Here is a 25,077-nt window from a genome sequence, read left to right as displayed (position 1 = left end):
AAACTTTTGTTGACTTCAAAGGAAGGCTGCTCCTCACCTGAAAGAATCTCACCATCAGACCCGCCAAGTCTTGTCTGGCTACTTCAAAGCTCGTCCTTAGTGCAGCAGGAGCTTTCAAGTGTGAACTGTGTGGTTCCCTGGCTTGGTTGGTTTGTTACATCTGTCCAGAAATGTGTTTTTTCTCAGTATGGCAAGGAAGGCTGGGGAGGACACGTGGCTGCCTGAAATGAGGATCAGCAAAGCCTCTTCCCAGTGTCACTGGGAAGCCTCTGTGCAGCTGAGCTCAGCTGTGCTGTCTACCCAGAGTGGAAACATTTGGTCCGAAATTCTCCTCCTTGAAAGTCATAGGAAACAGAGCAGGAAGCGATGTCATCTGGTTCCCTCCCTTCCTTTTCTCCGATGCAGGAGTGACTTTGTGTTTTTAAAAACACACAACTCCCTTTAAGCTGGCTGATGATATCAAGGCCAGATTCGGAGAGTGGCAGCAGATCCGTAATTCCTGTTGACTTTGGTCGGAGTGGATGCTTCTTGGTGTCCATCTTGGGTGCTGTTAGCACTAGAATTGGCTTTTCACGCTGCCTCTTACAGAGCGTAAAGCCTGTCCTAAGGACTTTATGATGGTTGTCATCTTCCTGAAGAGCTGCTTAATTCAGACCTCCATCTACAGCAAACTAGCAGGAGTTGTTGAACAAGTCTGAAATATTTATTAAATCAAAACTCCCACTCAATTCAGTGATACGTCAGCGAAGCACTCAGGGTCTGGCCATGCACGTTTGTACACATCTTGGAGTATGCACATCTTCTGAATTCCCACGTTGAGCAGAAAGCATGAATTAAGGCTTAAGTTTCCCTGCTGACTCATGGGTTTAGCTTGCTCACCTCAGTAACCTGGGTTGAGCCAAGGTGATGGTTTTCAGCACGTTGTTCCAGCCAGCAAAGGGAGCCTTGATTAAGACACCACTGTCCCAAGTCAGCATCACCCATCAGTTTCTGGAAAACTCTCCCCCTCATAGCTCAGATCATTCTGTGATGACTTTTTGGAGCAATCCATCAGTTTTTGTTTTTACATTAGCCACAAAAACGCTGAAAACACAAGCAGTCCAACTGCTGCAGGAAATGTCTGTCTGTTTTTCCAAGAGAACTGCTGTGCTAGGGCTTCTAATGCATACTGGTAATTGCAAACATTCCCCTTTGGACCAGTCATTGGGTTATTGTTGTGTGCCTGTCACCATAGCATCTGGACACAAGGCATGAATTCAGCAGCCTAGTTCCCTTCTCTGCAGAAAATTTTCTCCTCTTGCTTAGCAGTGGCTCAAATGCCTTTTGGTCACAAGTCCAGAGATGCGTGTTGTTTTATCCCTGCTTTGCAAGTGGGGAAAGGAAGGCGCAACATGGAAACGTAACTTGGAAGTGCTGGAGCGACTGAGCTGAGCCTGGGCCTGCTTTAAACGGGTAGTTTGCAAACCGATGCCATTGCCTGGCAGCACTGACCCGTCTGTGTCCTCTCCTTGTCTCTCAAGAGGGACAAGTCTGCTTTTCTTGGCTCTTCTTCTCAGCCTCTGTCTTCCCTGCAAGTGCTGCTGGCCGTGACACACTCGAGTAAATCTCTTGGAGTAAACACCCTTCCTTGCAGCCTTTTCCATTTGCGTGGGGCAGCTGGGCCAGAAAACGTCCCTTTCTGTACATTGCCCTGCCTGGGGAGGGTTCGTCACAAGCCCTGGCGCGGTGACAGGCCTGGCCTTTAACTCTTTGGGCACTAGAGACCAACCTGCTGGCCCTGGGGGCTGGTTTTCTTTTGAAAACTCCCAGCATTTGTTGTGGTGGTGTTCTTGAGCAGTCCGGCTGCAAACAAGGCAGTGTCACAAGCGGTGGCTTTGAGCTGTTCTGGGCACTTGGACATCAGTCTGGTGAATACACCGCTTCCCAAGCTGATGGCTCCCTCATCTCAGGTACTTCTTTCGGTGGATGAAGCACAGTGCTAGGAGGCAGCAGTCCATGCATTCGGATTCTGGGACCGAGGATGGTTTACAGTGCTTGGCCTGCGCTACGTCGCTGTAGAGGAGATTTTCAAAAGTGCTGAGCATGTGCCAGTCCCACTGGAGTCCACGGGAGGCAATGGTAGCCTCTTGCATTTGGGAATCAGGTGGCTGATTGCTCTGGGTTCCAGTTTCCTCTGGTGTTCGCTTGGAAAATGTCTGTGGTATCCCAGACTCAGTTCTCCGTGGTAGAGGGCACTGTGAGCATTACCGTGTTGTTAAATCTGGCATCTAGACTGCTTTGATGAGGATGTGTGATCTTTAAAAGCCTGTGGAGCGATTGTGTTCATGCTAAGGCTGTAGTTCTAAAGTGACCCTCAGTTTTGCTGAGGTTCTCTCTACACATGCAAGAAAAAGCCATTGATTTATGGAGTGGTTTACACTCCGTCAGATCCTAAGCCAGATATTGTAGTGGAGGGTACAATTTAGGAGGCTTGTTTGCAAACGTGGCTTACCAGAGTATGTGGCTACGCCATCTCTCTTCTGCGTGGGCTGGAACATGAATAGTTTGTTGAGTCAACATTTAGTTGCTTATTTTTGCCTAGGTTAACGAAGGGGCTTAATCATTCTGACCCTGAGCACCTGGAGTGTTGTTTTAGGACTTGGTCTGCTTGCAGAGAAACTTGGAAGCAGCTGAGGAAAAGGTAGCAATGAGAGGGGACAACATCTTGATGCCATGTTAATTATCATGATTACACTGTTCATTTTTCTGGCTCGGAATCAGAGAGATGGAAAGTCTCTCGTCTTGGCCCTGCGCACCCTCTTTTCCCATGAAAGCGGAGGCCGTGACCCTCTGAAGGCGAACGGGATGTGCTAATGTGGGATGTTGCTAACTTGCTGCCGATTTTGTTTCTCAGGTGGAGGCAGAGGCTGTGAACCGGGCAATAACCATCGCCAACCAAACCAACTGCCCCCTTTATATCACCAAGGTGATGAGCAAAAGTGCCGCTGATGTCATTGCTCAGGCCAGGAAAAAGGGTAAGTTATTTCCCTCGGATGGAAGCACCCTGTTAGCTCATGCAGTTCAAGCTCCTTGCCAACGTAAGCTTCATCCCTACAGGAAAGGTTTCTTTTTTCCAGTGTTCTCATCCAGGCTCTTTTTTAAAAGGTCCCAAGCAACTGCTTCTGTCTCATCTCCCACAGACAAGTGTTCAGTGGCCATATCAGTGCCAGGAGCTTTCTTCTGTTCAGGCTAGACCCTCTCTCTTCACACTCATTGTGCCACATTGAGCCATGCGCCTTCATGTTATCGCAGAGTAATTCCCATGCTGTCTCCATTTAATGAATCTCCCTGGAGATTGCAAGCTGTGTCCTCCTTCCAGCTGCAGTGATTTTTCCTTGGTGCTTTCTGCTGAGCTGCTTCCTGGGGTCCGAAGAGATTCCAGGAGTCCTGATGGAGGTCTTGACTCGTAAGCCGTGTTGGATTGAGTTGGAGTAGCCAAAGAGGTTACTGATTCCAGCTGTCCACTGTGCTCCTTGCTTGTGAAACAGATAATCCTCGTGTGCTGTAACTCACAGGCTGGTGTCTGAACAGGAATTGGGATTAGTCTAGGTTAGGCTGGGAATTGCAATCGCCTCTGGGTAACTGCCTGAGGGTGCTGCCAGAAGCCAGATTCAGACTTGCCATGGATGCTGCTGCCTTGTGTGTCTTCTCTCTAACCAAGGTTTGTGAGGGAGCTGTGCTGCTCTGAGTGATGCAGTAGCTTCTCCTGAGTCCCCTTGGCCCCAAGGAGTGAGGGTTACAAAGCACAGTGAGTGCCTGTCTCCCTGCTTTATTCTGTGACTAAACCCTTCATTTCTATTTAAAGCGGCTCCGGGTGGGTGAGTAAGCAGGAGGGATGATTTTCCCCCTTCTTTCATCAGAAGGGTTGGATTGAGTTTTATGTAGTCTAAAGAAGCCGGAATGGATATACAAATGACATCACTTTCCATCTGGGTGTTTGGTGCAAGAAGAGCTAATTTCCTACCGCAGCAAACATATTTGTGTTTGTGTACTGGCGCAGAAGTATTTTGGTCCCATGATTGCTGTTAAATGAGTTCAGAGTTGGTGAGGAGCGCTGATTTCCAAGGCATCTCTTTCTGTTTGTGGCGTGGAAGCAGCTCAGGCTGTTTGGGATAAACCTTCCTCTCGTAGCTCCATGAGTGGAGATCATGCTGAAACGAGAAGGTGTGTTGACATGCAAAAGTGGCTACGTGTTGCGTTATGCCGGAAAACAACTTGATGTGGCTGTGCAACTCAATCCTCTAAGCTAGGGAAGCATCCCTTCCTTTTTCTAGGTCAAGTACTGGAGACATGTGCACCACAGAAATGCAGCATCAAGAAACGCCCCCTCTTGTGATGCTCGCTGTGCCCTGCGACCACTAGCTGGGAAATAGATGGGAGCCTTGGGATGAAGGAGCATACATTTGCACTGCAGAAGCCGTAAAACACAACCTGACTTGGCTGGGTGTTACCCTGCCTGTGAAAGGTCCTGGGATTGTCCTGGATGAGTGATCTTCAGAACTCTCTTTACTTAGCCTCCTGAGCAAACTGGCATACGCAGTTTTCATTCAGATTGCATTTTCTCCTTATAAGGAGAATTTGCGGTGTAAACGGCGTGCCATTCTCTGTTCCTTTATTTAAGTAACTCAATTTAAATGCTGTGCACTTACCCAACTGGGTAGCCCAGGAGGGCCACACACACTACCCTTGCCCTCCCAAGCAACAGAGGAAACATAACTGAAGACTATCCAAGGCAAAAAGAAAACAGAATTGATTTGCTGAATGGAAAAGAATGAACGTTATTTGAAGCCAGATGTTCCTAGTGGCGTTTGCATGGAGGAGATTCCCTGCAGACTTGGTCGTTGGCAGATCTGGGAGCTGAAAACATCTCTCCCTGCAGAACAATCCCCCCAGTGTACTGGCCCACAACAGGCCTCCCGTTAATAGCCAGCATGTGTTTTGCCGTGATCTGATTTCATAACCCTGTTTGTGGCAAGTGATGTCAGACAGCCTCTGCTGGTGGATCCCCTCTGACACAGGCTGTTCCTGCACCTCCTGTTCCAGTGTGGTCCTGGAAGCAGCATGAAGCCAGTTAAACCGTCCTTCTGCCTCAGCTAGTATGCTCTTTCCCAGCTAGCTTGCGAGCCTCTAGACATAACAGTAGCTCAGACAACATGAAAAGAAGGATCATATTTTTTTTGCTCTGCATGGTGAGTTGTGTGAGACCCTGCTGACCAATTCTGGAGTTACCTTTGCCAGTCTTTTCTGACTGAAGTACTTAGGGTTTTTGCAGACAGACAGAAATATATGAAGTGTCTGGGCTCAGAAGCCAGATGGCTAGGCACTTGGCAGAGATCTCAGGAAGGTTTCATTTGGTGAGCAGATCCATGGGGCTACTAGCTACCTGCTTTTGAAGTTGCAGCATCTTGCGTCTGCTTGGTGTGCAGATGTTGCTGGTGCATTCCAGCTTGCAGAGTATCACAGCCTTACGGAGCTGCTGTTCCTTCATGTGGTTCCAGAAATGCTAATGAAGAGGAAGGCTGCACTGGTGGTTAGCGCCCTGGACAGAGAAGATCCGATTTCATTTCCTAGTTCTGCCACAGGTTTACCGTGTTCCCTTGGGAGAATAGCTCAGTTTCCCTGGGCTGCATTTGTGAACCAGAAATACCGATATGTCCTCTGTGATGGGCTTTCTGTGTTGGCAGGAAACTTTACCGGTACAAGTTTTCTCTTACCTGACCTGTACACAGAGCCTGCTCCAAGAAACTCGGTCTTGTTAGATCTTTAATACGTACGCATTTGTAAAAATACTGCAGGCGCTGTGTTTTCATTCTTTGTCTTCCACATCTCTTCTAGCTCAGACTGGATCTCCTCATGCTCTTACAGTTCCCCTGTAAGTTTCGTCTTTACAGTAACCCTTGCGAGCACAATTAATCAGTGCCAGCCTCAGCAATTGTGTAAAGGCATTGTGCACGTTTTGTTGCTCCAAGCTCTTTTCAGTAACGATTTCTTTATTACTAACTCAGGTATGTAGTTGTTTGGATACCTAATCTGAGGGACTGAATTTTGGAAAATACTTAGTGTTTCTTTAGAGATCTCAAGATAGGCATGTAAAATTCAGAGTTTGCTTGTGAAAACATGCTCCTAGGAACACAACACAATTTCTGAGGAGCACTGAACAGGCCAGGAGTTTAATGATGTCTGGTCGTCTGGTTACACAGTGAGTTCAATCCTGTGTTCTGTCTCTCTGATCACATACTTAAGAGGAAGTACTGAGAAACTTACAACTTACCCAACTTATCCTTTTTTAGAAGGATGCTTTATGCCTGGAAGCCAGACCAAAGATGCATGTTGCTTGCTGCTCACAGTGGATTTGTCTGTATTCCTGTCCCATAGGCACTGTGGTGTATGGAGAGCCCATCACAGCCAGCTTGGGTACCGATGGATCTCATTACTGGAGCAAGAACTGGGCGAAGGCGGCAGCTTTTGTTACGTCCCCGCCACTGAGTCCTGACCCAACCACTCCTGATTTTCTCAACTCGCTACTGTCCTGGTGAGTAGAGCTCTTTGTGTTCATCCAGCATGTGCTTCATCATGAGACAAGTGGGTTAGAAAAATAATAAAATAAATATAATAGCTGCTGTTACCAGAGAGAAAAAGGCTCTTTTACCTTTAGGAGTAAACCCGTGACAATAACATACCTCTCATTGTCTTTTCCAGTGGAGACCTTCAAGTTACTGGCAGCGCCCACTGCACCTTCAACACTGCGCAGAAAGCTGTTGGGAAGGACAACTTTACCCTGATCCCTGAGGGAACCAACGGGACTGAAGAGAGGATGTCCATCATCTGGGATAAGGCTGTGGTACATTGCATGTGTCGTAGGTTTAGACTGCAAGTAGATATTCGGAGCTGAAAGAGCTGCAGCAGTGTGTTGTTATCTCTCCCCAGACGCTTGTTGTGGTCCTTCTGCTTGAGGTTTTTGCCCCTGTAGAGATTGCTGGGAATCTGCTGTGCTGCCAGCTGTTTGCTTTTTGTAGTGGTTCTCACCTGGCTAATGCAGTGACTCCTTTTGTCTTTCCCTAGGTGACTGGCAAGATGGATGAGAACCAGTTTGTCGCTGTGACCAGCACAAACGCAGCCAAAATCTTCAACCTGTACCCACGGAAGGGCCGCATTGCAGTGGGCTCAGATGCTGATCTGGTCATCTGGGATCCTGACAATGTCAAGACAATCTCTGCCAAGACTCATAACATAGTAAGGATATTTTCTATGATGTAAGCTGTGCTGCTTATTTTCCTGTTCTCTTCTTTGAATGCCAGACTGTGCTGCCAAGAACTAGAGCTCATGACACTCAGGGCTTTGTTTTCACCATGCCCCGAGCCCTCTCTGGTGTTACAGCCAGTACAGTTCAGTTGTGTGAGCAGAAGGGAAGATGATTGAGTCCAAATCTGAAGTCACATGAATACCCAGAGGTTTCCCTCGGAGCAAAGAGACTGTCTGCTCTTTCTGAGTGTCTGATGCTTGGATCTGAGCAGACAGAAAGCTCTTAAATCTTCTAAAATATCAAAAGGCCTCTTATCACAATGTGTCGTATCCGACCTTCTGGCTAGCTAGCAGTGGGAATGGGAGTTGGGGTCAGTGAGGCTTGTCAGCTTGTGGACACCTTTGCTGGAGATCTGATCCAGATCAATGAGCCCGAGTGGATTTACACCACATACTGGTCTGGCACGTGATTTTATGGGTGATCATCCCAAGGTTAGTTGGCACAGGAAGGCACAAGGCAGCACCCAGAGTAACCAGACATTCACATTGTTTCTTTTGCGGTTTTGTGGTGGCACTGTTTCCTTGTGGCCCACAGCCGTGTCCCGTATCTTATACCTGGCTGCTACAGTGAAAAAGCTGTCCCACCCTGTGGGAAACTGCAGAATGGTCCCAGTGCAGAGGGCTGGCTGGAGTCTCCCTGTGACATTTGAGCACTGTCTCAGAGAAAGCAACCACTGTTTGCATTTGTTGATGACTTGTTTCACTGCTGGCAACGAACCTATGGAATGTTTCCCTGGAAAAAAAACTTGTTCTTTTTTCCACGAATGCTTTCATTTACTCTGGGGCTGAAGGAGCAAGATTTTCTTCCACACTTTCTTCCCTGGGCACATTCACAAATAAACTTTTTTTAAAGGTTTGGTTCACTTCCCTGCAACTTAACTCTGTGTCAGAAGTGGTCACAGATGGCCTGGATTCATCCTGCCTGTGCTTGGACTTCTAGCAGAGGCATCCAGACTCAGAAGTCTGGTCACCTCAGTCACCTTAGAGGTGCTTCCAGACTCAGTACACCTCCAGTCTGGAGAGGAATGACTTAGAGGAGGGAGCCCAGGGACTTACCGCTATTAGGTGCCAAATTCAGTGGTCTGAAACTGGGTTTGTGCTTAGGAATGGCTCAGAGAGCTGGAAGTAGCTGGCTGGCTGGAATATTTGAAAGATGTTGCCATTTAATGGCTGTTTTTTAGGAAACGAATTGGACTCTTTAAATTTCCTAACACAAAACTCAGAAACTTTATCTTTTGTGGATATGCTCCAGTACAATTAGGAGTGACTCCATGATTTAATTCCGTGATCTGGGCTAGGCTGAGGGAGAACCAGATCCACCGTGGAGTGACCATTCAGAAATGCTTTATGTGCTAGGAACTGCAGATCTCCCTGAAAATCTGTCTCTAAGAGACCTCAGCACTCAGTGACCAGCTAAAGGCTGCATCTTTATGTTGTGCCAGGACCATGGAGGATGAAGGGCTCTCGTTTGCAAGTGGTTTGTTTAGAGCTTGAAGGGCTGTCTAAGAAATAGCAGCTTTTTTCTTACGCATCCAGCTCCTTGCCTCTTGTTACATCCCCGGTTATATCTGGCGTAATACCTGTGGAATTTTTTGTGTCTCTCACTGCATGTGTGCCTCGTGTTAGAGGAGAAATTAATAGAGCGTTGCCATACTAGTTTGGTCAAGTATAAAACAAAAGCCCCTTTGAAAGTCAGGCAGAGCCGTTGCTGCGACACAGGGAGACGTAGTGATTATGTGGTATCAGATGATTGTTACTTTTTTTAAATGCTAGAGCAACATAGAGATATTTCCCAAGAATTCACACTGCTCTTGCTGCTGTCTGGCAGGGAAACCTGAGGAACTAGAGTTGGAGATGGTATTGTTCTTGGAACCAGCCTAGTTCATCAGTTTCTGACCAAGCCTCCTCCTTTGCCACCACAGCTTTTTTTCAGGCTGGACCTGGTTCAGCGTTGGTTTAACCGCCATTCTAGCTAATTGTCAATCTACAGTTGAGCCTACCCGTACTTATAACACACTTCAAGAGCAAACTCCGTTATTAACTCAGTAAAAAAAGCCTGGATTTGTCTCGGAGATGGTCACTAGAGTAACAGTCCCCAAATAACATGGTTGTAGTGCATCTCATTGCAGGATGCTTCATGGATGGGACGTTCACCAGTGATTCCTTTAAAACTTGTTTTTTTTTCCATGGTGTGGTGTTTCCAATCCAGTTAATTGAGGATGAGCAACCCCATTAGAGTAAAACAAGATTGTCCTGGTCCCTGACCCATCAACCCAAACACTGGTTTGAAATACAGCTTTTCAAAATGATCATTATTTTTATTAGATAAAACTTTATTTGGCTCCTAAATCTACTGCAATTCAGAAGAGATAGGTGCCTAAATGTATTTAAACAGGGAGGCTTTGAGGAATTCTCATGAGGCTTTGAGGATAAGGCTCTGAGCAACCTGATCTGGTTGAAGATGTCCCTGCTTCTGGCAGGGGGTTGGACTAGATGACCTTTGAAGGTCCCTTCCAACCCAAACCATTCTATGATTCTATGAAACTGTATTTCCTCTTGTTGCAATGGAAATTTTTCATTAGTAAATCTTCAATAAATTTAGATTGATAATAAAGACCAACCTTTTTATTAAACCACAACATATACCACTCAGGTAAATGCTGTTGAGTTCGTTTCCATCTGTCCTTAGAATGTTGGCAATTAGCCTGCCTAGTGATTGCTAATTAAAGCGCAGCAGGCTTTGCTGGGATGAATGTGTTCACCTCATGTTGTCTTTTTGTTTGTTGCAGTCTCTGGAGTACAATATCTTCGAGGGCATGGAGTGCCGCGGGTCTCCGCTGGTGGTTATCAGCCAGGGGAAGATTGTGCTGGAGGATGGGAATCTCCACGTCACCGAGGGCTCCGGACGGTATATCCCCAGGAAACCGTTCCCTGACTTCGTTTACAAGCGCATCAAAGCGAGGAGCAGGGTGAGTGGCAACGGTTGGACGCACATTTGTTCTCTCACTGAAACCCCTGAGTTAAAGCGGGTGGAAAAGCAGATGCTGTCCCCTGGCTCGCAGACACACGCTGCTGCAACAGCAAATGTTCCCTGGATAGCAGCCATATTTATCTCATTCCTCTTTCATTTTTGCTATTCACTTGAGTCATTACAGGAATATGCTTTGGCTTGAGCTTGGATTTTCTGCAAATTTTATTTTTCTGCTCTTCTCTGTCTTGGGACACCTAGACAGAACATGTGTCCAGGAGCTGTCAAGTCTGGACATCAGTCAATCTGCAAATAACCCGGCAGGCGTCTCCTGTCACAGAAGCACCCAGAGAAGTTATTGATAGCATTTATATATCAAATCTCTCAGCAACAAGATAGAATTCTGATGTATTGTGTAGATACATTATGCTGCTTTCCCTTCTGTCAGATACGATCAGATGCTCTTGTCTGGTGACTGGTGAGTCACAGGCACAGCCTACTGGCTGTGTAAAAGTGAGAATTTTCTATTTTTAAGAGGCTAAAATTGTTGGGAAAGTATTTTTGTAAAATACACCCATTCAAATCAGAAACTGTCTTTTGATATGCCTTAGTAAAAATTGACAGAGAAGATGACACTGAACTCAGCTGCAGCTTAGGTGCTGAGAATTTAAGAGATTTATTTTTAGATGAAGTCAGATTTCTGAGGAGAAAAGTATTTTGGTATTTGAAGTGTTGCCCTCTCCTGGACAAAACCAGAGCTGCTGACCGTAGGTAGTCTTCACATTCCTTGCAAATGATCTTTTTAATTGTCCTTTTGAAGAAATTGCAAGTTATCAAGAATTACAACCTCAGAATTTAGCACCACTGAGGACAGATCTGTGATTTCTCTTGTGCTCTGGTCTCCCACAGAAATGTTCAAGGCCAGGCTGGGTGAGGCTCTGAGCAACCTGATCTGGTTGGGGATGTCCCTGCTCCTTGCAGGGGGGTTGGACTAGATGACCTTTGAAGGTCCCTTCCAACCCTAACCATTCTGTGATTCTATGATTCTATGAAATACATGTGTCTGACCTCTAAATCCAATTGGGCAGCATCTCAGCTGCATTTAACCCCATCTCAAGCTCCATGCTGGCGGTGTGAAGCCAGCCTGGCTCCTCTTTATGCAGACCTGCCTCTGTCTCAGCATTGTTTTCCTTTTTGGGGATGAGTAATAAGTGCCATTTGAGAGCCGTCAGGAGAGCCTTTAATCCAGCAGCAGGTAGGTTGAGATGATTAAAGGACAGAACATGTGGTGCAGGGGACAGACTGGCTGTCTTCTGTAGGCTGCTCTCACCAGCTAGCAACTAGAGCCACAGCAGTGCAGAGCGTGTTTCCTTTTACCCCCGCTGCTTCAGAGAGCAGCTACCACCCCAGGATCAGTGCAGAGGTGATGCACGCTTTCAAATCCTCTTACAAAGACAAATCTTGAGATGTGTGTCTTTGCCTTAGCAGCATCTGGCAGCTGTGTAGTTCTGTTTTGGAGGCTGTTTTCACACTGAAGGCTGCCTGCTTCTGTGTTTTGCAGCTGGCTGAACTGCGGGGCGTGCCTCGAGGCCTCTACGATGGACCCGTCTGCGAAGTGTCGGTGACACCGAAGACCGTCACACCGGCGTCTTCAGCTAAGACGTCTCCTGCCAAACAGCAGGCCCCGCCTGTGAGGAACCTGCACCAGTCTGGATTCAGCTTGTCTGGTACGTGCTTCTGTGGGGCCAAATGGCTTTGAAATCATAGCCTGTTTATACTCTCATACCTTGAATTACTTCTGCTGAAATTGGAAGGCAGTGAGAGAAGCTGTGATGTGTTTTTAGCTTGGAGGTTATCCCTTTAGAAAGGAAGAACAGCTGTATAGAAGCTATCATAAAGCCCTGCTTATCTTCATGCCGTGGTGTGAATGCTGAGTACCCCGCTGCGTTCTGGGCTCGGTCCTCAGCCTGAAGAAGGCAGATGGCACCAACTTCAGCGGAGCTTTGCCAGCTGAGACCAGCTGTGGGTCTGGTGTGTGGCAGATTGGATTTCTCAGCGTGCTGCAGTGCAATGAGAGAAAACTCTAAAAAGGACTAAAAAGGTTCGCTAAGGAAAAACTGTTTAGCCAGCTCTTACCTGTGCAGGTCTGGATGGCTGAGGTGTTCAGTGCGGAGATATTAATGCAGAGCAGGTTTCAGCAGAATTAAGGCACTGGGGAGGCCAGTAAGGGCTTTTTCTCCAAAAAAGATGCATCTTGGTGCACACATTAGAGCCTGGCCTGACGGGACTCGATGGGTTTCAGTGCAGCCATGCTCTCCCACCTCCCTTGTCCTGCAACTCCCTCATCTCAAGCTCTCTGGCACCAGGGTGACCCGACCTTGCTTCTCTCTCCTGCAGGGGCACAGATCGATGACAACATCCCACGCCGCACCACTCAGCGCATCGTGGCACCGCCTGGGGGACGTGCCAACATCACCAGCTTGGGCTAAGGACCGACCCCTTTTGCGCCCGCATAGCGGACCGGGGGACAGGGGCACCTGGAGACCCTTTGTGATCCTTTTAGAGCCTGTGACAGTTACTGCGGGCAACAGTGAGGGGGGCTGAAGTAAGGCGCCTCTTTCAGTCCCCTCAGATTCCCTCCTCATCTTCACCAACCTCTCTCACTTCCCTCTTCAGCCCCTACACATTTAAAGAAATAAACCCTGTTTTAACACCTCTGACATGCAAAAGTAAATGTAAAGAGGATGTTTGAGATATGTGGCCTCTGTCCCGTTCAGCATCTTTCTTTTAATAAAGGAAGAATAAAGTGAATTTCCCAGGAGCTGCCTTTAAGACACACACAAAAAAAGGAATGAATAAATAGTTAATGTAAAAAATAGCTTTTTTTTTTTTAATTTTATTTTATTTTTTTTAACATCAAGCAGAAGATTAGTTCAAGGGTTTTAAACTGGAGATTCTGTAGGGTTCTGTGTTCCAGCAGAATAGCTAGGCAAGCACAGAGGGACACGAATCCCACCGGTCTGTACCCATTCCCCACCACCGCCTCTGAGGTCACTGAGTAGCTGTCTGCTGCCAAGAGAAACAGGACCCAGCACTAGGAATTGGCAAAGCGCGTCGCACCCGGCCGTCGGGTGAGCTAGAATCGTGGGGACTTTGGTTCTGTTGGCTTGGTTTTTCATTTGGTTTTTTTTTTTTTTTTCCTTCTGGATTTTGCTGCAAATTAGGTCCTTGAGGAAACTTTTTTTTTTTATGTTTGTGTGTGTGTTTTTAATATGTTTGTATCATTGTGTTTACGAAGCCTTATCTCAGAACTGGGGATCTCCCTGTTCTTCCCAGTCCTTCCCAAACCTCATTCAAGTTACAGACTCCCGCCGGTGTCACTGCCACTGCCACCCCGGTACTTCAGGTATTCCTAGGTTGCATCATTCCAGCCAATGCTTGCCACTTAGCTGCAATAGGAGGTCGTGGAGCAGGTTCATGAGCTATGGTCTTCACTTCAGTGTACTAGGTCTTGAGCTGGTGCAAACCAAGAGGCTGGATACCAGCTGAGGAGCTGGGACGGCATCTCTTGAGAAGTTTTTAGGAGTTAGTTTGTCTTCTGTTCTTGGAGGGGGAAATGGGTAAGTAGGGGGCCACAGGCAAAGAGCAACATGTTGTTTGAAAGATCTCTGTAGCAGCCATGTTCCACCTTCCTGGCCATCGATGAGTGGTTATTTAAAACTTTGTGAGGGCTTATCTTTAGCTCTCGTTGAAAGGCCGGCCAGTTGAGTGCATGCCCAAGCATCTGTAGCAATTCTAATTCGAGTCCAGATGCCCAGCTCTGGTAACTGGGAGCCTCAGAGAAGCTCAGTGGGTCAACAGCAGCTGAGAATCTCTCATACATGGTGTGAATTTCAGTCACTCATTCCTTCATGAATTTGCCTTTGCATGAGAAGGCCTGGGGGTTTTGCACCCTCCCTCAGATTTGAGAAACTAGAGGCTGTGAGCGGTCCTTACAGGATTTTAGGAGCCCCAGCTTCTGTGACAGCGGGCGTTCAACTGCCTTCTGGAACTGAAGGTCTGTTAGCTCTGATAGTGGAGGTTCATTCTTTCAAGGACATGGAGAACGAATGTGCACCGTTCGATTCTCACTTAAACGTAGCCTGAGGGCTCGGCAGTCCTGAGGATTTGCCTGTCTCTTAGCACACAGTGCTTTTCCACCCGCAGTTACCGCAGCGTTACCTCCACTGTCCATGTGCCCTGGCGCTTGGCTTCATCTTCTGCTTTCTCTGCTGTTTGTACTTTGCCACATACATGGACTTCGTGAGTATTTTCTTAAATTGTGTTTACAGGTTCTTTTAGGGAAAAAAACTCTATATAAAGGCTTTTAGGAAACAAGTACCAAATTTGTTGTTATGAAGTGTCAACGCTAGAATTTGCAGAGGATCTGGAAGCCATGTAGGTACCTAAACCCTCCCAGCTTCAGCACCTAATTCCTTCAAGCCCCTTTGAACAGACGTTAAGAACAACCTTGCCATATTCATCCATGCGTTTTGCATTTAGATTTAACTCTTGGGTCTTTTAGTTTTGCATAGAGGAGTTTGCACTTTGTTAAGTAATCTGTGAACTTAATATATATTGCAGCTATTTTCATTTTTTTTTTCCACCTGTATGGTTAAAATAAATTTGAACGAGTTGGGGAGAAAAAAAAAGAATAGCAGATCCGTTTCAATTCTACGAAACACTTGCGGCTCTTCAGTATTCACTTAAGTCTTCCTTTTTTTTTCCTTCACTGACTCACTATGACTTTTTAGTTTTAATTTGTTCTTCAAAAGGAAAAAAAAATCACAAAAAAAGATTATTGCAGGCTATGTAAGCATGTTTTTTCCTGTGAGAGCTCGTCCGCTTTGTGTGTGTTTAATGAATGTCATATGTAAATGCTTAAAGAAAAAATAAGACGATGACTTAATTAATTAACCGCAGTGACTTGAAGCTCTAAAAATAATTAAAAAGAGTAGGATTTAATACTAGCTGGATTTAACCCTTGGATTTGTAATTGTGGACCATGAGTGGAGGAGCTGTAAGTGCTAAAGCTGATCATGTGTGTAGACAAAAAGAAGTACTGATATCTGCCCATTGTCTCAACGGCAAAAACCCCGCCCCAAACCCAAGTCTTGTGTTTATTCCTGAAGAACTCTGTGTTATATTACTATGGGAACTCCTAATAAAGACAAAATGTTGTTGTTTCACTAGGTGCATCTGTGTTCTGTGTAACCGCGTACTGTGGCTGCTGCATTCAGCAGGTAAAAACTGAGCTCTGACGTCGGTGCGAACGCTGGCTGTGGTCGTCCTGTGTAGGACCGGGGTGTGTGGTAGCAGAGCTGAGGATAAGGTCCCGTGGTTCCTTGGATGATGGGGATGGTAAAAAGGAATCGAGTGGTGGCCCACAGCGTAATTTCCTTTAGACACAAGCAAGCCTCTTCTCAGGGCAGTGGTCTGTTTAAAACAGTAGTCGGCAAAGCAGACACGTGAAAAATCCTGGCTCTGCACTGCAGAGCTCACTGGTGAAATGTGAGCAGAAGAAGCTGAAGCTGTTGGCATAGCCCTCACCCCTCTGGTGTGTTCCTGCTGGGACACTCCTAACAGTGATGGAGGAGGGGAGAGAAAGCATAGCCACAAACAGAAGGCACACACCCAGATAACTGAGTGGGGAGTGCTGGAGCTGGCTGGAAAAATGCCAGTGACACTTGGGTGGTGGATTTTACTGCATCGCAGAGCTGCTGTGGGTGAGATCGCACTGGATGGAGGGAAGGGCTGGGAAGGAGCATCACTGCCAGCTGCTCAGATGGTTTGTTGCTGCATCCACCAGATCCCCCCTCTTGCTGGTCCTCCCCCAAATCTGAGCACAGCTGGAGTTTGCAACTGACTTTGCAGTGATGTTTAGCTCTTGTTCCTCATCTGAACAAAACCAAATGCTAAAGCATATCCTGAAATGCAATTAGTGTTCTCCACACAGCTTTCAACACTGACACCCCTGTCCAGTGGGAAGTGGTAAGAGTTGACCCAGAATTGGTGGCTGAGAGAAGAAAGAAGACGATGAGTTTGGCTCAGTGACCTGGAACAGTAGCTGTCAGCTCGTGAGGAGAGGTGGGCTGTCAGAGCCGAGGACAAGGTGGCTTGGTTTATTCCTCAGTGGCACAATGTTGGGAGCAATGATCATCACGAGTCCTTGCATCTCGGCTGTCCTGCTTCAGCCTGGGCCAAGGCAAGCACAGGATTGTCAAAGCCAAGGATTATGTGACCTAGGACTCATTTGTACCTACAGCTGTAAGTATATTCTCTCTCTATATATAGAAGCGTATGTATGCCCTGCTCTAAATATGTGTGACTCGAGATAGCTAGTGCAGGACAAAAATCCTATTAATTAGTACCAAGTTTAATTAACTTAAATTTCCCAAGATTGTTATGACTCTAAAAATTAAAGCATGTCATACTTTCAGGTACTTGCTCCACATGGACGGAAGCTTCAGAACCGGTTTTTCTCACCTTTCTGGCACAAGAGGTGACGGTTGAGCTCACTGCCATTAGGTGGCAGCAGGAGATGCAAAAATGGGAAATAAAAACTCCCCTGGGGCACAGGGATCATCCCGAGAATGGTGTGGGATGTAATAAATGTAGGACATGCACGGGGCTTGTGATTACTGTGACACAGAGAAGACGGATACGTATCTCCTCCCTATTATATGACTATATCAGAAAGTATTTCAATGCTAAGAAGATCTGTGTCACCTGAGTGTATTCTGGTACAGTTTAAGCCTATAATGAAATACAGAGGAAGCCATAAACTTTAGCTATCAATTTAATTACAGGAAAAATAAAAAGCCCTCTTGAACGTTTCCCTCCTCGTTCCCCCATTCCCCTCCTCACTTTCAAATTCAATTTTATTCATCTGGTTCCTCACCCTGCGCTGCCGTGTGGGTAGAAATCTCTAAGTGTCCAAGGCTGGAGCTCGGGAGGTGAGATTTCTGCTGTTGCAGGCACAAACCAGCGCTGCAGAGAGAGACTCCCAACCGAACGCCAGAGTCGGTCCCTTTGCCACATGTATGCCAACCATGCCGCACAGCCTCTCGGTTCGCCCACTGACCAGGTTTTGTACCTGAAATGAAACACAAACCCTAAAGCGCCCGAGTCATGCTCCATGGACCTGTGGCACGACAAGTTTTTATTTTTCTCCTAAACAATGTATTGGTTTTGTGAAGATCCTAGAGGGAGGGAATATTTCTGGTCTAGGCTTTTGAGAAGGACAGACAGAGGGTTTAAGACAAGTAAAACACAAGCGGAACAATGACAATGGAGGGGGAAGGTCCTACCCGGTATCCCAAAATAACTCAGTGGGACAGCCAGAAATACAGAGAGACTGTCTTTGTCAAGCAGCGTTGTTTTATCGGCACAAACCGGCCCAGCGGGAGGAGCGTGATGCAGATGGTAGATGCTGCGTACGTCTGTGTGCGCATAATACCTCAGAAAGGGCAACCATCGCCCGGCCGTGCCCGAGCCAAGGTAACCGCTGGCGTAGCCGTACGTGGTTTGAAGTGGTCGCTGCTTACACATAAACGCTGCCACTTATAAAAATGATTAATTGGCAGGTTATAAATGCGAACCCAAAAGGTATTGTTCTCTGCTACGAAAGACGAGTCCGGCCATCTTATTGCCGTAGTGGGGCTGCGCTGGCGGGCAGCGTTGTTGTGGTGAATGTTAATGACACCTGGTCTGGGGGAAAGCCTCTCCATCACCTCTCCCTGTCGATGTCTCGATGTCTCCTCCGTAGCTATGGAAATGGCACCTTCTGTTCAGCTGCTGCTTCTGTTTGAAATGCGAGTGGAGAGGGATGAGGGAAGAGAAGCCAGGGGAAAAACACGGCTGATGATCCGGGCAGCACGGAGAGGAGGGAGGCTGCTTGTTACCTGTTCAGCTTCTCAGGGAGATAGGGTGCTGGGCTTAGGCACTCGGGTGGCAGCAATTTAGGAGGAGAGCCACACATCCCAGCATGAAGTCTAGAGTAAGAAAGAGTCCTTGCCGTAAGGAATCCGCACTTGGAGCTCCCGTAGGAATGAAAAACGCAAAGGCGAGGTGCTTTGCTCCAGACATCACAGACCCTGTCTTTTTCAGAGCCAGGTATAGACATGGAGTTTCCTGGCTGCTGCATTGTGGTTTTGGCTGCTAATTAAAACTCTTCAGTGCATTTTTGTCTCTTTGAGTCTGTAAACACATTTGCAAGAACAATAGCAGCTTAATGGCAGATTTCAAAGGTCTGTCATGCGTCATATTCTAAAGCAGATTTGGTGTAACAGCCTCTGGCTTCAGAAATTGGAGAAAAGAAAGAGGCTCCTGCAGGATGTGTAGGAAAAAACAACAACTTGGTTATTACAAATCCGTGTTATTTTGACCATGACACAGTGGCAGCAGAGGAGTACCCAGATAAGTTTGAAGCCCTGCGTTGTCTGATGCAAACATGACTGTGCAGAGCATTAAAGAGAATGGTGGATGAAGGAAGTAGATTTAGATTAGATATTAGGAAAAAATTGTTTACGATGAAGGTGGTAGAACACTGGAATAGGCTGCCAAGAGAGTTGGTGGATGTCCCATCCCTGGGGAAATGTTCAGGGCCAGGTTGGATGGGGCTCTGAGCAGCCTGATCTGGTTGGAGATGTCCCTGCTCCTGGCAGGGGGGTTGGACTGGGTGGGCTTTGAAGGTCCCTTCCAACCCAAACCGTTCTTTGAGTCTATGATTCTATGTATGTTCTTGCCCATGATGCTCTCCATTTGAAAGCTGGAGGACCCCGGAGGGATGAGGTGAGTCATCCATCCTGGGTTGTGCAGGAGTCCTGTGGCAGAACCCGGAGATGAGTCAACCCGACCCCAGACCAGCACAGAGCGGCAGAACGCAGGTCAGCTGGCTGCTGTGCCGCGTCGGGCTGGCTCCTCAGCCTGGGATCCTGGAGCCCCACTGAGCCACAAGGTCAAAGGCATGCCCGGCAGCACGAAGTCGGAGGGCCACTGGGAGAGTTGGCGCTGTGAATGGGGCAACATCTGCCTGCGGGGTGATTTACAGACTCAACACGTCCTTTTGACAGATTCACTCTGAAGAAATAGAACTTGGAGCTCTTCCATGGCCCTGCTGTGCCATCTTGGATCTCATCCTCCAAAAGCTTTTAAGGCATAACAACATTCTTTTACTGTTGAAATCCTGTGTAAATATTGAATTAGCTGCCTAGTCCCAGCACAACTCGATTCCCTGTGTTTGAAAGCAGCACATGCTGCCAGTGCTGCGCTATGGTTTCCCTCCTCCCATCGTCACGTGCGCCGTCCCTGCTGGCTTCCTTCTTCTTCCTTCTTCCTCAGGCACAGGTCTGGAGCGGGATTTGAGATCAGAGACACCAGGATCACCACACAAATTAAAGGTCTGACCCTTTGAATTTGCAAATAATGGGATAGGCCGTGGCTCAACCGCTACAGGGCAGCCGTGGCTCCCAGCGTGCTCACTCGGGTTAGCATGGGTGATACAGCAGAATGGCTTTACTCTCGGGTGAAGGTAGGAGGTAGAGATGACAGAGCATCGGTGTTTTCTAGGGGACAGCCCAGCAAGGGTGCACACTGGGACTGTGAAAGCACCTGTGAAGGAAACTGTCCTTTAAAACTGATTATAAGCACAGACTTTGTTGTGATCTGCACCTTGCCAGCGCGCTGCGCTGGCACTTGTGGCTTGTGAATGTTGACCCCGTGCTCAGGGTTCAGCCTGCTTAGATGTGAAAGGTTTTGTATTGTGAAAAGCTTTGGCCCAGAAGGCGTATGTTCAGATCTATTTCATCTGAATAAATCTTTCTATTTTGTTTTAGCAGATCTGCTCTGGAGTCATATCAGATTTTGATCCCAGTTTTACTGTTTTAACGATGTTCCTGCAAGTCCATGCTGGATTTTGATCTGAGGTTATAAGGATCATCCTTGGTATGGAATAAGTTAGGACAAGCTTCCAGGCTGGTAATTGAGATCAGATTCTGGCTTATGGCATCACCTCTCTCCAGCTCTGGCTAAACAATTGTGCTGGGAAATTCAGCTGAAACAAATCAGCTAAAAATCTGAACAGGTTGGTTTTTTTCAGTTTGACGGTGCAGACAGAGAGAGACATCCCTGTGAGTAATTATGGACCTTTTCCCTGCTAACATCCTCACTTTCCCTTCTCCAGACTTCACTCATCTCCACGTTAGCGCCAAGGACGTCACCTGCAGTGGTGAACAGCGGTGATTCAGCCCCGCGGGATGAAGAAGAAGCAGCGGTTGGTGCAGAGGGAATGTTGTGCCTTCCTGAGGCCCGGATCTGGATGGAAGTTGAGCTTTTTTTTAGCATCAGTGTGGGTGCTTTTAGAAACATGCCAAGCTGGGACTACAAAAGCAAGAGGGGAAGCAAGGTACTGTGGCTGATGGGCCTCTGGTAGCTCTTGCAGGAGATGCTTTTCAGTTCATCCCACAGTGCAGCCACACACCTGGCTTTGGACCATCCCTTTCTTGTGCAGTGCTCTATGTGCTCCGATTTTAACGTGCCTGTAGGAGCACATCAGGTTCTGTTTGTAGGAGTGGAAGGAATATATTTTGGCACTCATGAACAACTTAGCCAGCATCTTGTGGCCTCAATAGAAAGAACAAGGGAAACAGTCCAAGGTGTTACTTAGGGCTCAGATTGTGACTCTGCAGGTTCAACTCCCATTTAAAGCTTTTCCCCCTCAGACCAGGCAAGGGGAAAGTCTTCTCTCTTAGCCTGCGTGGGCTTCTTTCACTGCACTGAGCAGCAAGAGTCTCTTCTCATCCAACTCAGCTGGGGATGCCTGCACTGAAGGTGCTTGAAATTGGTGCCATGTCTGCGTCTGGTTTTGGGTCTGGTTTCGTGCCTCAGTTCACCTCTCTAAAATGGAAATACAATCCTGACCACCTTTGTAAGCAGCTTGGAGTTCTCCCAATGAACACTGTCACACAGAAACGATATTCTTAAACTAAATGTGCTTAGGCCTATTCTTATGCCAGAGCGATAAATCAGATTCTCAGAAGCAAAAAACCCCCTTGGTCTCAACGTTTTTCAGCTCAGATCCATTTTCTTCTCTCTTCTGACAGCCCAGTGTTGATTCCAACAACAAAGACTGTGTCCTTCACAACCAAAGTGCTCTGCCTTTCACCACCGTTTAAAAATTACGGTTTCCCTTAACCCTGACGAGGCCTGGCAAACCCTCAGAGCACCTCTGAGCCGACCCCAGGGCTGCAGGGAGAGGAACCTGGCTGCAACAGGGGCCCTGTCATCTTTTTTTGGGGGGAAAAATCTTTGTGGTTTACTGGCGAGCAGTCTTTATTAAATGCGTGGGTCTGGATGCTGCTGGGTTTTACTGGGCACCGCCGCCTAATCTGCTGAACAATGGAGAGCTCGTCAGCACAGCTCTAAAATAAAAAAAAAATAAAATAAAAAATCCTCTTCCAACCCTGCTTCATGCAGCTGAGCAGATCAAAATCTGGAAACACTGGAGGGGAAAATAATAGAAAACATGTTTTGCCCTTTTTGCTCCTGTGGGTGTCCTCTGGTGTTAACAGACATTCATCTTCTGTTGCTGTAGGCTTCACCCTTCCCAGCACCGTGATGCTGGCTGGTGGATTTTGTTTTAATCCAGCTCCAAAGCAGTTTCTTTCCCTGATAATTTATTTCTAAAAAGGGAGCAACAGCCACCAGAGGGCAAAAGTCCCCCATTCTGGGCTGGAGACACCTCTCCCCAGCCGGCCCGTGGTAAAACCAGGCCGGCCCAGACTCACTTAAATCAATGGGAGTGTTTCCATCCACTTCAGTGGTCTTTGGACTGGGTCCTAGAGTTCTTGTAGTATTAAAAAAAACCCCAACAAAACCAGCAAGATGTTTGATATAAACTTAGAAACAAGGTTTTATAAACTGAAAAAAGCCTCTGGCATTTATACACTTTGGGTTTCGCTTGCAGCTCGTCACTTGGATGTCAAATGGTCCTTTTTATTTATAACAAGTTTACTTTTTAAAAATACCCATGTTATGAACCAGCCGCAGCAACAGAGGGGATGCAATCCAAAACTCCGCAACTTTTGTTTGAAATCTGCTTTGAAGAGCCGTGTCTGCCTGGCTAGCAGTGCTCTTTGATGCTGACGCTCAGAGGTGAGGGCCTTTCGGACAGTTTTAGGCTGTAATTTAGCCGTGGATGTTGGCACCTGCTTGGCTTTGGGCACAGTACCAGCTCATTGACTGCTGTGGGAATTGATAAAGCCCAGAGTTTGAAATCCTACTTTGCCTCCCAGAGGAAAGTCCCCAGTCCTGATCCCAGCACCCAGCCCTGACGTGGACCCCAGAGCTCCTGTAACTGGTCACAACAACTCGCAGAAGGGAGCGATGGACGTAACCCCAGCCACACAGTTTACAGCTGGAGAGGAGCATGAGGAGAACTGGATTTTCTCATTTCTTTCTTGGTACATCTGACCCTGTATTCTCCAGAAGTGTCAATATAAAGAGCTCCTGGGTTCAACACACTAAGTCCTTGGTTGACCTGTTGTATGATACAGGGCAAAGCCACATTTTCTAATTTTACAGCTGAAGAACTGGACATAAAAAAAAAACTTTAATAAGGCTTACGGAGCATCTCAGATGCTGCCTTGCTCCTCGGGCTGCCCCAGGGAAGGGCAGCAGGAATTGTATATCACCTTCAGTGGGAGAAAAGCTTTGGCCAATGCAAAATGCTCAGGGGAGAGGAAAAAAAAAAAACCTCCTCAATGTTTATAAAGCCCTTTCACGTTCTCGGATGAAAGATGCTATTGAAGGGCACAGAGTTTGCTGGAAGTTTTCCTTCCCACCTAATGCAGTGTTTCTAGGCAAATACCTTGCCCTTTTGAATAATACGGTGTGGAGTGAAAAGATAAACTCCTGTAATTATCCCTTCCCTTAGCGTGGCTGCACCTGAAAGACCAACTGCTTCCTTCAGCATTACTGCTCACAGAAAAATTGGACCTGAAGCGGGTGTGGGAAGATTAGACTGACTTTAAAACATCTTTCCTCATGCCCTGGTTCTTGAGAATGCTGCAGCAGGGTGCAAAAACAGTTCAAAAAGCCCTGCGGACCACCCACCTAATTTCCACAGGGAAAGTCATCATCTCCAAGCCATAGCTGAGGTGAGGAAGAGTCTGGGGCTGGAGGAGGAATCGCTGCCAGTTTACCAGGAAAGCAGGAATGAGGAATGTGCCCAAACTCTAACACAAAGATCTGTGTTGAAGCCATTGCTTTCAGGAGGTTCTCTTGAGAGCCCGGACAGCCTCCTTGCTGCCTGATGCCCCGGGCCAGCATATGTATGGTGGTCACCAAAGGGAAAGGGCTGGGAACACACTGTTCTGTGGCCACCGTCTGTTTTGGGTTGAGATTATTCCAGTCTCCAGGGCTGCCAAAAGTTACACTAGCAGTAAAACCACTTCCTTTGAGCACCAACAGAGCCTAGGACAAAGCTCAGGAACATCTGAGAAGCCAATAGTAACCCGTCTCCCAGTCTGGAAGTGTAGTTTGCTACCCAATGTCAGGGGAGAGTGGAAACTCCTATTCTGAGGAAAAACCTCTTCGCATCAGGCCTAAATCTACACGGTAGATTTAGGAAGAAGCCAAACTGCAGATGCTATCGCCATAGTCCTGCATGGGGTCTGGGCCACAAAGTATTCACCCACCAGCTTCCTGTCGTGTGAAAGCGTTCCCAGTGACAAGCACTCTTGATGGAGGGATGCAAGAAAGACTTCAGCCTGACATCCAAAGGGAAGAGAAAATCACCCAGATCCCAGAGAAAGGAAGGCAAGTGCTTCTTTTCTGGCTTGACCACGAGAGTTAACGAGCTAAAAAGATACAGACCAAGGAGATTTCCCTGGGGAACCTCCAATAGAGACAGTGAGGACAGAAATGTCGGTCTGAAAGCAGAAGGAGATCCTACCAGAAAATGCTCTTCTTGTGGTGCCTTGGTTCTCCAAAGAGATTTAATTTATTAGGTATAAGTAATGAGTTGTTGGGCCACATCCAGTCCTGTTTCTGGCTGCTGCAGTTCTCTCTGTAACAATCTGTGGTTTAAGAATAAAAAGAAAAATAAAATGCTTTTTCTAATTAGAAGAGAAAATCTGAAATAATGAAATACCTGCCAGATCTGTGCCTTTGTACGCTTAGAAAGAAGACAGGCTTTTGCAGTTTTGTAGCTGTCAAAGGTGCTTAGATTCCAAAATGTTAACTCTTTTTTTTTAAACTATGGTTTTAAAATTGGTTAATTATGGTTAATTCCCTGATTTGTTCCAAGATCAGGCAAAAGAATTTGAGACTGAGCTGTAACTTTCTTTAGATGCCCATTTAGACTTATTAAAAGTCTTCCGGAACTGCAGAATTAGTCATGTTGCTTAGTAATGTCTTGACAGTATTTTGCTTTCACCAATTAAAAAAAATGCAACCAAATTCTATTTTTTTCTCCCAGACACCGTCTTTTCTAACTGAAGCAAAAAGAGGAAAATAGCCTCAGTTTCTTCAAAGAGATCTTAGTGGTCTCAAAGAGAACGGAAATCCCGTTGCGGTATCATGCCGTACCAATACAGATCTGAAAGGGGCAGATTCCTTTTTTTTTTGGTTGTCCTAAATAATGACAATTCTGATTTTTTTTAAATCATAGAATCATAGAATGGTTAGAGTTGGAAGGGGCCTTCAAAGGTCATCTAGTCCAACCCCCC

The 25,077-nt window shown here is 46.9% G+C and overlaps 1 protein-coding gene across 3 annotated transcripts in view; it reads left to right on the top strand.

Moving 5' to 3' along the window:
* DPYSL2 (dihydropyrimidinase like 2) overlaps window positions 1-15,537 on the top strand; it is a 69,525-nt gene extending 53,988 nt beyond the window's left edge. For all 3 annotated transcript variants that reach the window (XM_086767745.1, XM_086767746.1, XM_086767747.1), the window contains 7 exons: window positions 2,894-3,014; window positions 6,415-6,571; window positions 6,739-6,880; window positions 7,102-7,272; window positions 10,131-10,310; window positions 11,871-12,036; window positions 12,707-15,537. In XM_086767745.1, coding sequence (XP_086623871.1) covers window positions 2,894-3,014; window positions 6,415-6,571; window positions 6,739-6,880; window positions 7,102-7,272; window positions 10,131-10,310; window positions 11,871-12,036; window positions 12,707-12,798 — 1,029 coding nt within the window. In that variant the 3' untranslated portion in view covers window positions 12,799-15,537. The remainder of the gene's footprint in view (window positions 1-2,893; window positions 3,015-6,414; window positions 6,572-6,738; window positions 6,881-7,101; window positions 7,273-10,130; window positions 10,311-11,870; window positions 12,037-12,706) is intronic.
* Window positions 15,538-25,077: the final 9,540 nt, after the last annotated feature.

This window comes from Chlamydotis macqueenii, chromosome 27 (genome assembly GCF_036417535.1).
Source record: "Chlamydotis macqueenii isolate bChlMac1 chromosome 27, bChlMac1.mat, whole genome shotgun sequence".
NCBI classification, from domain to species: Eukaryota; Metazoa; Chordata; class Aves; order Otidiformes; family Otididae; genus Chlamydotis; species Chlamydotis macqueenii.
This window is presented reverse-complemented; position numbering and strand designations above follow the sequence as displayed.